At 44.7% G+C, this 16021-nt stretch overlaps 1 protein-coding gene across 9 annotated transcripts in view; it reads right to left on the bottom strand.

Moving 5' to 3' along the window:
- ATE1 (arginyltransferase 1) overlaps nucleotides 1–8530 on the bottom strand; it is a 162351-nt gene extending 153821 nt beyond the window's left edge. For 5 of the 9 annotated variants that reach the window (XR_002784216.2, XM_010601207.3, XM_010601206.3 and 2 more), the window contains exons 1-3: nucleotides 7892–8046; nucleotides 3667–3730; nucleotides 1334–1396 (exon numbers count right to left, since the gene is read on the bottom strand). Coding sequence is in view for 7 of the 9 variants with exons in the window: in XM_010601207.3 (XP_010599509.2) it covers nucleotides 1334–1396; nucleotides 3667–3730; nucleotides 7892–7997 (233 nt within the window). In the remaining 2 variants the exon portion in view is untranslated. Of the gene's footprint in view, nucleotides 1–1333; nucleotides 1397–3666; nucleotides 3731–7891; nucleotides 8047–8397 lie in introns of those variants that run through there. The other 4 variants (XR_002784218.2, XM_010601205.3, XM_023540899.2 and 1 more) reach the window with 2 other exon arrangements.
- Between the last annotated feature and the right edge of the window lie 7491 nt (nucleotides 8531–16021).

Here is a 16021-nt window from a genome sequence, read left to right as displayed (position 1 = left end):
CACAAGGTAATTATGAGCCCAAGAGACAGAAAGGGCCACATAAACTAGAGACTACATCAGCCTGAGACCAGAAGAACTAGATGGTGTCCGGCTACAACCAATGACTGCCCTGACAGGGACTACAATGGAGAACCCCTGAGGCAGCAGAAAAGCAGCGGGATGCAGACTCCAAATTTTCATAAAAAGACTGGACCAGACTTAACGCTCTGACTGAGACTAGAAGGACCCTGGTGGTCATGGCCCCCAGACCTTCTGCTGGCCCAGGACAGGAACCATTCCAAAAGCCAACTCTTTAGACAGGGATTGGACTGGACAATGGGTTGGAGGGGGATTCTGGTGAGGAGTGAGTTTCCTGGATCAGATGGACACTTGAGACTATGTTGGCATCTCCTCCCTGGAGGGGAGATGAGAGGGTAGAGGGGGGTTAGAAGCTGGTGAAATGGACACGAAAAGATAGAGTGGAGGGAGGGAGGGAGTGGGCTGTCTCATTAGGGGGAGAGCAACTGGGAGTGTGTAGCAAGGTATATATAAGTTTTTGTGTGAAAGACTGACTTATTTGTAAACTTTCACTTAAAGCACAATAAAAATTAAAGAAAAAAAAGAACTTAGCAGAAAAATGGATTTTTTTTAATTAAAACTTTCCATTTAAGAAAACTAGACACTGAATGTATACAGCAGATTAAGTTTAAGACCCTCCTACTCTTCCTACTGGAAACCCTGGTGGCGCAGTGGTTAAGTGCTACAGCTGCTAACCAAAAGGTCGGCAGTTCGAATCTGCCAGATGCTCCTTGGAAACTCTATGGGGAAGTTCTACTCTGTCCTGTAGGGTCACTATGAGTCGGAATCGACTTGACAGCACTGGGTTTGGCTTTTTTTTTTGGTTTACTCTTCCTACGAAGTAATTTATAGAAACCTATAATACAGCTTGTATAAAAGCCCTGTGTCAAGTAATACACTAGCATATGGGAAGCCCTAAGCTAAATGCTGTTTTAAAAGAAAAAAAAAAACTGGTACCTGAAAGTAATTTAAATATTTACCAATATTTTCCCAACATTTTGTGATATCCACTGACTAAACTATTCAATCAAAAGCATATTTTTAAGTCATATTTATATACAACCCAATTAAACAGTAATATTAAAAGGTACTTATCAGAAAACATCAATATAGCATCAGTATGTAGAAAAGATCTAACACATTTACTTTTCCTTTTAAAGAAGGTCTACCTAGAGTGGAACTAAACACTATGGAAAAAAAAAACAACATTCTACTAAAAAATTTACAGTCTTCATATTACAGATTCTTTCTATTCATTAAAACATGAAATTCTTACCTTATCGTGTACTGAGGACAGCATGTTTGATTCATGACAGGTTTGTACACATATTTCCCACTTCTAAAATACCAAAACAATTTTGTTAAGTTCTTACACATTTTTCATATGTACCAATATAGGTTAATACAGGCGCACTGAATTAAGGATAAATATCTAATAGTGTAAAATTGCATTTAAGTTAAATAATCTTGCAAAATGCAAATACCAAGGACCAGAGCACAGCCTTTATTGGCCCTTATGCTGGCACTCCAAGGTTAACCATCTCTGTGACCTCTGACCAGTACTAGTGCTCCCTCCGATAAGCTGACCTGCCACCAACCCTCGGTCTCACCCAAGGGCACTGAGAGAAAACTGCCTGAGATGCTGGGGGACCAGTGCACATTGCTTGAGTGTTTGACATACACCAGTATAAAGGCCTCAAAAGCAAACCCAATCCTTTCCGTGCACTCCAGATGTTAATGACCCAACCATGCACTGAGCTGCTCAAGTCAGAAACCTGGGAGCCCTCTTACACATCTCCCTCTAATTCACCTTTGTATTCCTCTATCTTCAAAATATCTCTTACTTTTGTCCCCCTATATGGGGCAGATGGAAACAAGTTTGGTTTTTTGGTTTTTTTATGGGGAAGGAGTCCTGGAGGTGCAGTGGTTAAGAGCTACAGCGAGCTACAGTCACTAACCAAAAGGTCAGTACTTTGAACCTACCAGCCGCTCCTTGGAGAAACCCTGTGGGGCAGTTCTACTCTGTCCTATAGGGTCGCTATGAGTCAGAATCAACTCAACGGTAACAGGTTTTGGTTTTTTTATGGGGCACTTCTACTCTGTCCCATAGGGTCACTATGAGTCAGAATCGAGCCAAAGGCAATGGGTTTTGGTTTTTTTTTATGGGGCAGTTCTACTCTGTCCCGTCAGGTCACCATGAGTCAGGATCAAGTCTACAGGGTTTGATTTGGTTTATTGTCACTGCCACTGCCACAGACACCAGTCCTCACCATCTCCCATGTGGATACTGCCATGATCTCTGGAATTCATCTTCCTGCCTCCAGGATCACCCCTCAGATACCTCACTGCCATCTGAATGATCTTTTCCAAAACACAAATTCTACCACATTTCTCTCCTTCGATGGCTCCCTCTACCTTAAAAAAAGAGTTCCATAGCATGGCAGGCAAAGTCCTTCAACATCTGACCAATACCTCTATGTTAGAGGCCTCCAGATGAAGTTTGAAGAAAGCTATGAAGCTTCATTTGCTATGCTCAATCCCGTGTCTTTTGAAGAGTTTTGGCATAGGGTACTTGGCACTGCTTACATTTGCAGGAGGAACAAGACCTTTTTGAGACAATCAGGGAAATCTAATTGACTGGGTAACAGGTGACATCAAGGAATTACTCATTTTGTAAGGTACAACAGGGTCTTGTAGCTATGTTAAAAAGCGATAAAAAGTCCTTTACCCAGAATCCAGAGCACATGGCCAACACCCAGAGTATGGACGGTGGGCCCGTTGCCCAGATGGTCTCAGAGAACACAGGACTATTTTCAAGCCTTGAGAGCTAACGTAATTTGTTCTGCTGGGTTTTGGGCTTGCTTGGTACCCGTTATCCCTTCTTTCCCTCCAATTTCTTTCACGTGTAATGGGAACGTCTACCTTGTGCCTGTTCCATCATTGTGCTCTGGCAGCTGATTAATTGTATTCTTGTCTTCACAGGTTCACAGATGAAGAGGAACTTTGCCCAGGATTGAAAACGCCTAAAGTCTCATGCATATTTGATTCAGATGATTCAGAAGATAAGATTTTAGACTTGGGGTTGATTTAAGGCTTTGGGGATGAGATGATGTGGTGCGTGTGGGAAGGGCATAATCTTTTTTGAGAGTCAAATGGTGGAATGTCATGGATTACTCTGTATCCCCTAAATACTTATTAGAAGGTACTGTGCTCCAAATACCATATTATGATATGGTGTCTGGAATGAACTATAAAGTACTTTTGAGGTGGGAGGAGGAGAGAGCAAGGAGAATTGACGAACCAAGACTGGCAAACCCTGATAACGACAGAAACTGAGTGATGGGCACACGAGGTTCATTATAACATGCTCCCTACCCTGCATATCTGAAATTTCCCTAATAATTATTTTTCTTAAAAGAGAGATAAGAAAGTCACCAAACAATTTTGCTTTTTAGCTTTTTGTGCATATTAATTCACCTGATTTTTACATGTGTTTACAGCACAGATTTGAAATTTGGAAAAAGAACAAACGTTTGAAAGGTAAAATATTTTTCAATTAAAAGAAGAACATAAGTAATAGCAGTAAGCATTTGTATTAAGGGGTTTTACCTTCGCCACCCTCGGTCTATAAGATCCTGATAATCCTGAGCCGTCAGGGAATGTGCCCACATGCCTGGAAAAATAAGTGCTGTGTTAATGACAGCAGGTTGAACTTTTCACTTTTTAAAATTCAAAGCATTATTTTATTAAATGTGAAGATTTAGGCAAACAGAACACCAACACTGGAGAAATTCAAGTTTGTACCTACGTCACACTTTATCAGTTTGACGTAATTTATACACAAATGTAAAATAAAGTGTATTTTATTTAAGGGATCAAATACATCAAAGTGATTACTTTTAGTTCAGGATTAATCAATAGCCTCCATAACATCACAAATCAGGTCCTGGCTGCAATGAAACTACGTTTCACCTTTAAACCTTAGTAACATCTCCAACGGTTTATCTGGTATCTGCAGGAGAACATAAAGGCACATGTTTTTTCATGCACCTTAATTCTTCTGATTTTCATGTATGTTTACAGCACACTCTTGAACATTGGAAAAAGGACAAACATGTAGAGCAATATTCCTTCTATATGAAAAAAACTGAAAATACCTTAAAAGTCAGGGAAGACCAATAAAAAACACCAAAAGGCATACTGAAATTAATGTTAAATGAGAAACATTAAGTATTTTTGTAATCACTAAATTGCATCAGAGCTACATAAAGACAAAGGCAGGCTGAGAAAGCAGGATGCAGTGAAGAGAATGGGTCCTGGAGTCTACCAGAAATTATCTGAAGTCTAGGAGTGTTCATTAACTCCAACAACTTACTCTATGAGCCTCGATTTCTTCATCTGTAAAACAGCAGTAATAAAACATTTCTTTTTTTATAAGGTCACTGCACATCTGTCAGTTTGTTGTACTTCGGTGGCTTGTGTGTTACTGTGATGCTGGAAACTCTGCCATCAGTATTTCAAATGCCAGCAGGGGCACCTACGGTAGACAGGTTTCAGCAGAGCTTCCAGACCAAGACGGACTAGGAAGAAGGAACTGGAGATCTACTTCTGAAAACACTGACCAGTGAAAACCTAATAAATGGCAGCAGAACACTGTCTGGTACGGTGCCAAAAGATGAGCCCCTCAGGTTGGAAGACACTCAAGATACAACTGGGTAAGAGCTGCTTCCTCAAAGTAGAGCAGACCTTAATGATACAGATGGAGTAAAGCTTTCAGGATTTTCATTTGCTGATGTGGCACAAGTCAAAATAAGCAGAAAGAGCTGCAGGTACCCATTAATAATTGGAACATGGAATGTACGAAGTTATGAATCTTCTGACAAATCAGAAGTTGTCAAAAATGAAATAGACGCTTGAAGATAGACATCCTAGGCACTAGAGAGCTGAAGTGGCCCGGTGTTGGCCACCGCGAATCAGACGACTGTATGGTCCACCATGCCGGGAACGACCAACTAAAGAGGAACAGCATCACATTCATTGCCAAAAAACATTCCAAGGTCTACCCTGCAGTACAACGCTGTCAGTGATAGGATAACACCCATACATCTTCAATGAAGACCAGTTAATTTGTTTCAAATTTACACACCGACCACTAACGCCAAAGACGAAGAAACTGCAGATTTTCACCAACTTCTGCAGTTTGAAATTGATCAAACATGCGGTCAAGAAGCATTGGTAATTACTGGTGATTGGAATGCAAAGATTGGAAACAAAGAAGGACCAGTAGTTGGAAAATATGGCCTGGGTAACAGAAACAACACTGGAGATTACATAATAGAATTTTCTAAGACCAACAACTACAGCTTTCAGTATGGATTGCACCTCAACATAAAAAGAAAAAAAAAAAAAAAATCCACACAATTGGGCCAATAAGCAACAACATGATAAATGGAGAAAAGACTGAAGTGGTCAAGGATTTCATTTTATTTGGGTCCACAATCAATGCCCATAGAGACAGCAGTCAAGAAATCAAATGATTTATTGCATTGGGCAAATCTGCTGCAAAAGACTTCTTTAAAGCATTAAAAAGCAAAGATGTCACTTTGAGGACTAAGGTGTGCCCAACCCAAGTCACGGTATTTTCGATCTCCTCATATGCATGGGAAAGCTGGACAATGAATAAGGAAGATAGAAGAACTGACAACTTTGAATTATGGTGTTGGGAAAGAATATTGAATATACCATGGACTTCCAGAAGAACAAACAAATCTGTCTCAGAAGAAGTACAGCCAGCCTCAGAAGCAAGGATGGTGAGACTTCATTTCATGTACTTTGAACTTGTTATCAGGATCGATCAGTACCTGAAGAAAACCATCATGCTTGGTAACGTAGAGGGTCAGCAAAAAAGAGGAAGACCCTACTGAGATGGATTGACACAGTGGCTGCAGGGATGGCTCAAATACAGCAACGATTGTGAGGACGGCACAGGACTGGGCAGTGTTTCGTTCTGTTGTATACAGGATCACTATGAGTTGGAACCAACTCAATAACACCTAACAACAACCCAACAAGGAAGGAGCCCTGGTAACACAATAGTTAAGCTCTCTACTGCTAACTGAAAGGTCAGTGGTTCAAATCCACCAGCCTCCTGGGTAGAAAAGACAGAGCAATCTGCTCCCGAAGATTCAAAAAAAAAAAAACCAAACCCAGTGCCGTCAAGTCGATTCTGACTCATAGCAACCCTACAGGACAGGGTAGTGCTGCCCCAGAGTTTCCAAGGAGCGCCTAGTGAATTCAAACTGCTGACTCTTTGGTTAGCAGCCACAGCACTTAACCACTACACCATCAGGGTATCCCTGTAAAGATTACAGCCTAGACAATCCCATGGGGCAGTTCTACTCTGTCCTACAAGGGTTGCTGTGAGTTGGAATCAACTCCATGGCACACGACAACAATAATGCAGTAAGTAGGATGCTTCATAGTAAAGATAATTATTAGATTTAAATTGAAATAATAATAGAAATTTACAATTATCTTTGTAGGTGAAAAAGATTCAAAGCAGATTCCTTCCATAGGACTTAAAACATAGGTCAGTATTAACCAATTTTCCCTTACTAAATGATTGGAAGAAATCTGATAAACTAACGTCTATTAAAACATTAACTTTAGACATTTAACATAACTCATTTGTTATACAAATATTATAATCACAATACTAAAATTCTGGAGAAAGGAGAAACCTCTCATGCCCTCGGCTGACACTGTCACCATTCTAAGCACATCTAGAGTCTTCCCTCTGTAGCTGTAACCACGCTGCACGTGCGTTTTGCATCTTGTTTATTTTCTCCTTTTATCCCTGCACTATAAGCATTTCCTCGCTTAGCGGGTTTTCACAATCATCACCGCTCCTAATGGCTGCAATCATTTTCCACTTCCTCCGCCCACAGAAGTACCATATAAATACTTGTACTGAACGGGAAATGGCCACATCACACTGTAGGGCACTTGTAAATATTTTTTTTTTTTAATAGGAACTCCTAAATATATGTCTTCATGGCTATCTCGTTTCCCACCATGCTAGATTATTCTATTAAAATACTAGATTCTACGTTCTACATTTGCCAGTACGTGACACGGCAGGAAATAAACAGAATGTTTTGTTAACAAACAACAAACGTCCCCCCAAAAAACTGAATCCTCGGGCGGGGGGGAGGAGGGAGGATCTGTAGGCTGGCTTTGATGTCGTCCAGGTGCGCAGGAGGAATGATATGGGATAGCAGTACCTGGGGAAATTTTCAAACAGATTAATACAAATGTACGTTCATCAGCGGCATTTTTCCCGTTAAGCGTGCGCACACGCTCACACCTTCTTCTACACAGCGGCACCGCACACCACGCCATGTCCTGCGCCCCCGTTTTGCACTTACTGTCGGGGCTCCCCCCGCGTGAGCACTTACAGGTCGGCCTCAGCCGTAACACTACAGCACCCCCCGGCACGGGCATGCCGGCATTTAGCCAACCCGGACCCCGCTGACGCGCATCACTTCCCAGACTTCTCCTGCACGACAATCAGCACCTCGCGCGTCCGAGTAGCCAGGTGCGTTTTTCCGAGGAATAAGCATCCCTGCTGCATCCGCGGCGAGGTCCGTTTTGCACCCTCACAGCCTCGGCCCTCCCGACGGTGTCCCGTCCGCAGTCCCTCCAACCCGGCAGGCCAGGGGCTTAGGCCGCCGCGCGTCCCCCGAGCGGTCCGCCGGGGTCAGGGCGCCGCGACCCCACAGCCGCCGCTGAGACCTCGCCGAGCCCGCTACGCCCGCCGGCCCGGCTCGCTCACCATTGGAGAGACTCCCCGACTCGTTCTTGCAGTAGCCGCAGCGGTAGAAGTCCTCGCCCTCGAAATACTCCACGATGCTGGGCGAGAGCGCGGCCCAGGAAGCCATGGCTTCGGCCACCAGCGCTCTGCGGCCCAGCCCAACGCCGCCACCCCCGCCGCCACCCCACAATGCACCGCGGCGCCCTGGGCCCCGAGGCTCGCGCGAAGCCGCTCAGGCGCCTGCAGGCCAGGCCGCGTCGGGAGCCGCTGAGGCCGACGCCGCTCGCGCCATCTTAGGCGAGGGCAGCAGTCCGCTATCTCCGTTCCTTCTCCGCGAGTAGCCGCCATCTTCAGTGAGGGTGAGGCGGAGAGACGGAGCGTGAAGGGAAATCGTCGCGGAAGACGCGAGTAGGAAGGAACAGAGGGAGCAGGGCGTCCGGGCCTGTTTTCTCCCCGGCCAACTGTGGCCGGGCCGCGGCGGGCGCGTGCAGGCTCGGGCGTGAGGCGGCAGCGACCGGGACACTCACCGCAGGACGCCTTGCCCTCTTCGGAGTCGCAGTAGCCGCAGTGGTAGCCGTCCTTGAGCCCCTTGTACTCCACCACCGAGGCCATGGCCGCCGGGTCTGCGCGGGCCGGCCACGCCTCTCGTCGCCCCGGGACGGCCTCGGCGGATCGCGGGCCCCGCGGCGGGGGCGGGGGAGAGCGAGGCCGGCGCGGAGGGTCCCTGCACCCCGGCCCGGCGGGTCCCTGCACCCCGGCCTGGCGTCCGGAGCGCCTGTGGGAGCTGGGGGCCGGGCAGCCGGGGACAGTAGAGGGGGCGGTAGGCGTGCCTCCAGGCCGGGGTTTGCCCAGCACTTGGCACACTTCATGGCCAAGCCTTCCCACACCTGCGCCTTATCAGCCCCATTTTACAGATTAGGAAACTGAGGCGCGGAGGTGGGGACTCACTCAAAGCTACTGCTTACGGTTCTCCGTTTGAAAGACCCGGCTCGGGCCGCTTCCCACCTCCGTACCATGTGGGTGGTGGGAACGGCGTTTTCATTCTCGTGGATTTCCGGATTCCATGGAGGGTGAGGTGACCCACCCAAGCTGTTGCTTTGAGATGATCTTTGAGCTTTGAGGAAAGCCTGGTGGCATAGTGATTAAGCTACGGCTGCTAACCAAAAGGCTGGTAGTTCAAATTCACCAGATGTTCCTTGGAAACTCCTATAGGGCAGTTCTGCTGTGTCCTGTAGGGTCGCTTTGAGTCGGATTCGACTTGAGGGCAATGGGTTTGGTTTTTTTGGTTTTGAGCTTTGAAGTCAAAGAACGTTTTGCCCTGGGCATTGCGCTCTTTTGAAGAATCATCCAAAGTTAGACTAGAGCTGTGTTTTGGGGTAAACCAGTAATTATCTGAATTGTTCTTCGGGAGACTGTTGCCTGTGCACAATCTGTTCCGGCCCTGTTTCCACGGTATTGTAGAAATACTAGCAATAAGCGGGAGTATAAGAATCTGTAAAATATTCTTTTTTGGAGCATTTTTTTACTCTAGTCGGAAATGTTACCCCAGTATGCAAATTGTGTGTTAAATAAACTGCTTAAATTTTTCTTTTAACAGTAGTAACGAGAGCTTGTTCCAAACCAGCAGACGCACACTTAAATGCCCGTTGACATAAGTACACACGTTTTCAGGTATCTTGTGAGACGAGTTTTGGCAAACTGAAAGCCCATGTCCCTGTTAAAGGAGACACTTCTCACCCTGAGCCCGCTGCTGTTACATGCCCCTATAAACCCAGTGTTGCACTGTCGTTTAAAGAGAAGCTGGAAATCTGGACTTTTTTAATGTAAAAATTTTAAACGTTACTTCAGAAAAATTTTTTAAACTTTACGTACCAAACCAAGTACACATGCAGGCTGAATTCAGCTCATGGGCCTCCAATTTGCAACCACCTTTTTCAAAAGGATTCCTTTGGAAACAGAGGCTAGGCAAAGTGTAAAATGAGTACCTCCAACAAGATGATACTCCATTATCTTTCAGTGTCTTTGCACAGATCATTGAAGCCTGTCTGTCCGCATGTGTTTCCCAGTCAGCAGTAAAGCTGAGTGTCTTCTTGCAGTGTTTTAAAAAAGAAAGCGAAATCATGAATCTCAAAATACAGGTAAACTTTTGAGGTCAGTTCCAACCCTATTCCACTGTGCTGGACGTGTGTCTCCTTAAGTTGAAGAGGTTTCTCCCTGTGGAGGCAACTTATCATATTGCTCAGGTGACTTGTGCCTCACACACTGGGGAAGAACCTGAGGATGACTGCAGCATGCGTGGAGCCCTGGTGGCGCAATAGTTAAGTGCTCAGCCACTAACCAAAGGGCTAATGGTTCGAACCTACCCAGCCGTTCTGCTGGAGAAAGACCTAGAGAGAGACCTAGCCATCTGCTGCCATAAACCATATGAGTCAAAAATTGACTCTATGGCACCTAACAGCAACAACATGCAGCGTACAGGAAATTATCAGGGTTTCTCCTGCTCTTTCAACTCTAGTCTTGAAGGCTTGATGCTATATTTTATATGCATATTTTTATGACAACCTTGGCCCGTTTTCTTCTCTATGGCAGATTTGACTGTCCTTTCCCAGATAGCTTCCCATTCTGAATAAAGGTGGAGGCCTATAGAATGAAACAGAGGGAGAGCAGAATGCCATGCTCTGGACTGAAGGTAGGAAGGCTTTGGTCTCTCACTTCTCTGCACCACTTCAATTCTGTCTTTTTGAAGCTTCAGCCTTTCCTCAAGTCCTAAATCATCCTCAGGCAGGCCACTCAGATGTGCCAGCCTCAAACAATAGTAATGAGAATCTCTGAAGTCTTAGGTACGTGTGTTAACTCATTTAATCCTTAAAGCAACATCATGCGATAGGAAGCTAAAGCCAAAGAGGCTAAATAACCTGCCCAGAGTCATACACCTAGTAAGGGGCAAGGAGAAAAGTAAAGGGGAAAAGGTGAATAAAAGAAATAGAAGAAGAAACCAAAAAATCTGTTGCCGTTGAGTCTGTTTTGACTCATAGCAACCCTACAGGACAGAGTAGAACTGCCCCATAGAGTTTCCAAGGAGCGGCTGATGGATTCAAACTGCCGACCTTTTTTGGTTAGCAGTCGAGCTCTGTAACCACTGTGTCACCAGGGCTCCGGAAGAGGAAAAGAGGTCAACAAATACTAGGCTTGGGCCCGCGTGGGCCAGTGGTTCCCAGACATCGTTTGTGCTGAAGGTCAGGGGCAAAGTTCTCATCTCCAGCCTTGAGGAGAACAAGGTCAATATGGCAAAGTTTCATTTAGTCTCTCCTTTTTTGGGGTGCCAGGAGAGGCCACACTATTAGAATGCCCTTTTATGAACTGCTAGTAGTAGACAGCTGTCTTCGTTTTGAATTTGCTTACTTGGCAGAATAAGATGCTGGCAACACTATGTTCATTTTTCACTAATATTTTTTACATTGTTGTTGGGTGCTGTTGACTTGATTCTGACTCACAGCTGCCCGTGAGACCCCGTATGACAGAGTAGAACTGCCCTGTAGGGTTTTCTAGGCTGTAAACTTCATGGGAGCACATCAGCAGGTCTTTTCTGCCAAAGAGCTGCTAGGTGGCTTCAAACTGCCAGCCTTTCAGTTAGCAGCCGAGGGCTTAACTGTTGTGCCACCAGGGCTCCTTGTTATTATTTTTTTACATTACTGGATGTGAAACTTAGTTGGTCAAGCAGAGGGGGTGGCTCAGGACTAGGCCCTGGTGATGTGAAGGGATTTTGCATAGCGATAGCAGGACCCATTTGTGTTTCTTGAATTAAAGGAAAGTGTTCTTCATTCCCTCCAAAACAGGCACTGAGTAGATGGGACCTGAGCTCAGGCAGGCGAAGGTAAGAATCAGAGAAGCTGAGGGCAGAGAAGAGGGATGCTCTAGGAAGGCCGAGTGGTGTGAGCAGAGGCGGAGAGTGGACAGGAGCAGCAGGGGACTCAGGTGCCCAGCTGGTGGAGTCCCAACAGATGTTTTACTCTGTGGGCCACTCACTGCCCGAAGGTCTCTCGTGGGACCTCTCCCTCCACCGTCTGGACCTGCATTGTCCAAGTCTATAGCCACCACCCACTATTGGCATGACATTTTAATTGAATTTAAATTAATTTGAATATTAAAATTGCAGCCAAGTAAAATTGTTTATATGAGTTATATATTTTGGATGTGTGTATATTAGGTGCCATGGAGTCAATTCTCACAGCCAGCCCATGTGACATAGTAGAATTGCCCCGTAGGGTTTTCTTGGCTGCAGTCTTTACAGAAGCAGATCACCAGGTCTTTCTCCCCAGGAGCCGCTGGTGAGTCAGAACAACCAACCTTTCAGTTAGCGGCTGAGCACTTGAACGTTGCACCACCAAGTCTCCTTATTTTGGATATGTTGTGTTGTTAGGTGCCGTCAAGTCAGTTCCGACTCTGTACAACAAAACACCACCCAGTCCTGTGCCATACCCACAATCTGCTATGCTTGAGCACATTGTTGCAGCCACTGTGTCAGTCCATCACCTTGAGGGTCTTCCTGTTTTCTGATGACCCTTCACTTTACCAAGCCTGATGTCCTTCTCCAGGAACTGGTCCCTCCTGATAACACGTCCAAAGTGCATGAGATGAAGTCTCACCATCCATGGTTCTTAGGGGCGTTCTGGCTGTACTTGTTCCTTGGAAAGTCAAATCTTGACAGATGTGTTCATTCTTCTGGCAGTCCCTGGTATATATATTCAATATTTGTCACCAACACTGTAATTCAAAGGTGTCAATTCTTCTTAAGTCTTCCTTATGCATTGTTCAGTTTTCACACGCATACGAGGCAATTGGAAATACCATGGCTTGGTGATCCTTGCTTTGCAACACTTTAAAGAGGTCTTTTGTAGCAGATTTCCCCAGCACAATACGTTGTCTGATTTCTTGACTGCTGTTTTCATGGGTATTCATTGTGGATCCAAGTAAAGTGAAATTCTTGGCTACTTCAATATTTTCTCCATTTGTCATTAAACGAATCATTTCTAAGAATCAGCACAAAGCTGGTTCCTATGAGGTGGAGGTTAAAGATGTCCCAAATGTCCACCTTTTCCAAACTGCTGTATCACTCCATCATCTCTAACATCAACTACTCCCTCTCCCCTCAGTACCCTCCCTCCTGTCTTTGGGTCCCCTTATTCACTGCAGTGTCTCACAGAACTCACGAACCATGTCACACAATTGTGGAGGCTGGCAAGTCCCGTGGGTCAGACAGACTTCTCCTGACCCGTGTGGCTGCAGGGGCTGACAAACCCATTCTGGCAGTTCAGACCCCAGGCTGCTGGCTCAAGGCTGCAGAAGCTGGTGAATCAGGTCAGAGGATAAGCCACTGGCCCACAGGGCTGTGGAGGCTGGTGAATTCCAGAATCATCAGGTCAGACAGCAGGCCTCTAGCTCAAGTCCCAAGAACTGGAGGTCAGTTGATCACAAACCAGATACAGGATCCAGATGCAGAGAGAAACCTGCCAGGTCGTCCACACATATATCTTAGATGCAGGCCACACACAGGGAAGGGCGTAACTTGAGTAAGGATGGGACTTGAGTCACACCCTCCTGCAAGGCTGAGACCCAAGACACGCCCTATACCAATTCTGCCTCATCAACATGTAGAGGTCAATGCATAAAGTGGAGGGCAACCATATAATATTGGGAATCATGGCCTAGCCAAGTTGACACATGACCCTAACCATCACAGGTTCTATATACCTTATTTGCGTAGCCCCAGTCAGTCATTGTGTGTGAGTCACAAAGACCATGGCTAGAAAGGCCATATTAAGTAACTCTACACTGCAACCATGTTGACTATTGATCCAGTTGTGAGGATTTTTGTTTTTTTGTTGTTGAGATGCAATCCATACTGGAGGCTGTGGTCTTTGATCTTCATCAGTAAGTGCTTCAAGTCCTCTTCATTTTCAGCAAGCAAGATTGTGTCATCTGTATATCACAGGTTGTTAATGAGTCTTCCTCCAGTCCTGATGCTGTGTTCTTCATGTAGTCCATCTCCGATTATTTGCTCAGCATACAGATTGAATAAATATGGCGAAATGATACAGCCGTGATGCACACCTTTCCTGATTTTAAACCATACGGTATCCCCCTGTTCTGTTCAAACAACTGCCTCTAGGTCTATATACAGGTTCCCCATGAGCACAATTAAAGTGTTCTGGAATTCCCATTCCTCTCAATGTTATCCATAATTTGTTATGATCCACACAGTTGAATGCCTTTGCATAGTCAATAAAACACAGGTAAACATCTTTCTGGTATTCTCTGCTTTCAGCCAAGATCCACCTGACATCAACAATGATACCCCTCATTCCACATCCTCTCCTGAATCCAGCTTGAACTTCTGACAGCTCCATCAATGTACTGCTACAACCACTTTTGAATGATCTTCAGCAAAATTTTACTTGTGTGTTATATTAACGATATTGTTCGATAATTTCCCCATTTTGTTGGATCACCTTTCTTTGGAATGGACAAAAATATGGATCTCTTCTAATCAGTCAGCCAGGAAGCTGTCTTCCAAATTTCTTGCAATAGACAAGTGAGCACCTCCAGCACTGCATCTGTTTGTGGAAACATCTCAGTTGGTGTTCTGTCGATTCCTGGAGCCCTGTTTTTCGCCAGTGCCTTCAGTGCCTCTTGGACTTCTTTCTTCAGCATCATTGGTTTTTAATCATACGCTACCTCCTGAAATGGCTGAATGTCGACCAATTCTTTTTGGTAACTGTGTAATCCTTCCATCTTCCTTCGATGCTACCTGTGTTGTTTAATATTTTCCCCAAAAAATCCTTTAGTATTGCAACTCAAGGCTTGAATTTTTCTTCAGTTCTTTCAGCTTGAGAAATACCGAGTGTGTTCTTCCCTTCTAGTTTTCTAACTCCAGGTGTTTGCACGTTTCATTGTAATACTTTGTCTTCTCAAGCCACCCTTTGAAATCTTCTGTTGAGCTCTTTTACTTCATCATTTCTTCCATTCACTTTACTTACTGTAAGTTCAAGAGCCAGTTTCAGAGTCACTTCTGACATTCGTTCTAGTTTGTTTCGTTTTTTTCTCTTTCCTGTCTTTTTAATGACTTTTTGCTTTCTTCACGTAGGATGTCCTTGATGTCACCCCACAACTCTTCTGGTCTTCGTTCATTAATGTTCATGTGTCAGATCTCTTCCTGAGAAGGTCTCTAAATCTAAATTCAGGTGGGTTATACCCAAGGTTGTACTTTGGCTTTCCTGGACTTGTTCTAATTTTCTTCAGCTTCAACTTGAACTTGTATATGAGCAATTGATGATCTGTTCTGCAGTCGGCCCCTGGCCTTGTTCTGACTGATGATACTAAGCTTCTGCATTGTCTCTTTCCACGGATGTAGTCGATTTGATTCCTCAGTATTCCATCTGGCAAGGTCCACATGTATAGTAGCTGTTTATGTTGTTGAAAAAAGTTACTTCCAAAGAATAGGTCATTGGTCTTGCAAAATTCTATCATGTGGTCTCCACTGTCATTTCTATCACCAAGGCCATATTTTCCAACTACTCATCCTTCTTTTTTGTTTCTAACTTCCGCATTCCAGTCACCAGTAATTATCAATGCATCTTGATTGCATGTTTGATCAATTTCAGACTGCAGCAGTTGGTAAAAATCTTCAATTTCGTCATGTTTGGCATCAGTGGTTGGTTCGTAGATTTGAATAATAGTGGTAGTAACTGATCTTCCTTGTAAAAAAAATCTTCCTTGTAGGCTGTAGATATTATCCTATTACTGACAGCATTGTACTTCAGGATAGATCTTGAAATGTTCTTTCTGACGATGAATGCGATGCCATTCCTCTTCAATTTGTCATTCCCAGCATAGTAGACCCTATGATTGTCTGATTCAGAAAGGCCAATATCAGTCCATTTCAGCTCACTAATGTGTAGAATATCAATCTTTATGCAGTCTAGTTCATTTCTGACAACTTCCAATTTTGGATATACTTGGTTAAAATAAGGAGCCTCGGTGGCACAGTGGTTAAAGCAGTCATGTGCTAACCAAAAGATCAGCAGTTCAAAGTTATCAGCTGCTCTGCAGGAGAAAAATGTGGCAGTCTGCTTTTGTAAAGATTGCAGCTTG

This window comes from Loxodonta africana, chromosome 16 (genome assembly GCF_030014295.1).
Source record: "Loxodonta africana isolate mLoxAfr1 chromosome 16, mLoxAfr1.hap2, whole genome shotgun sequence".
NCBI lineage: Eukaryota > Metazoa > Chordata > Mammalia > Proboscidea > Elephantidae > Loxodonta > Loxodonta africana.
The sequence above is the reverse complement of the archived record's forward strand: the minus strand, read 5'-3'. Positions and strand labels throughout refer to the sequence as shown.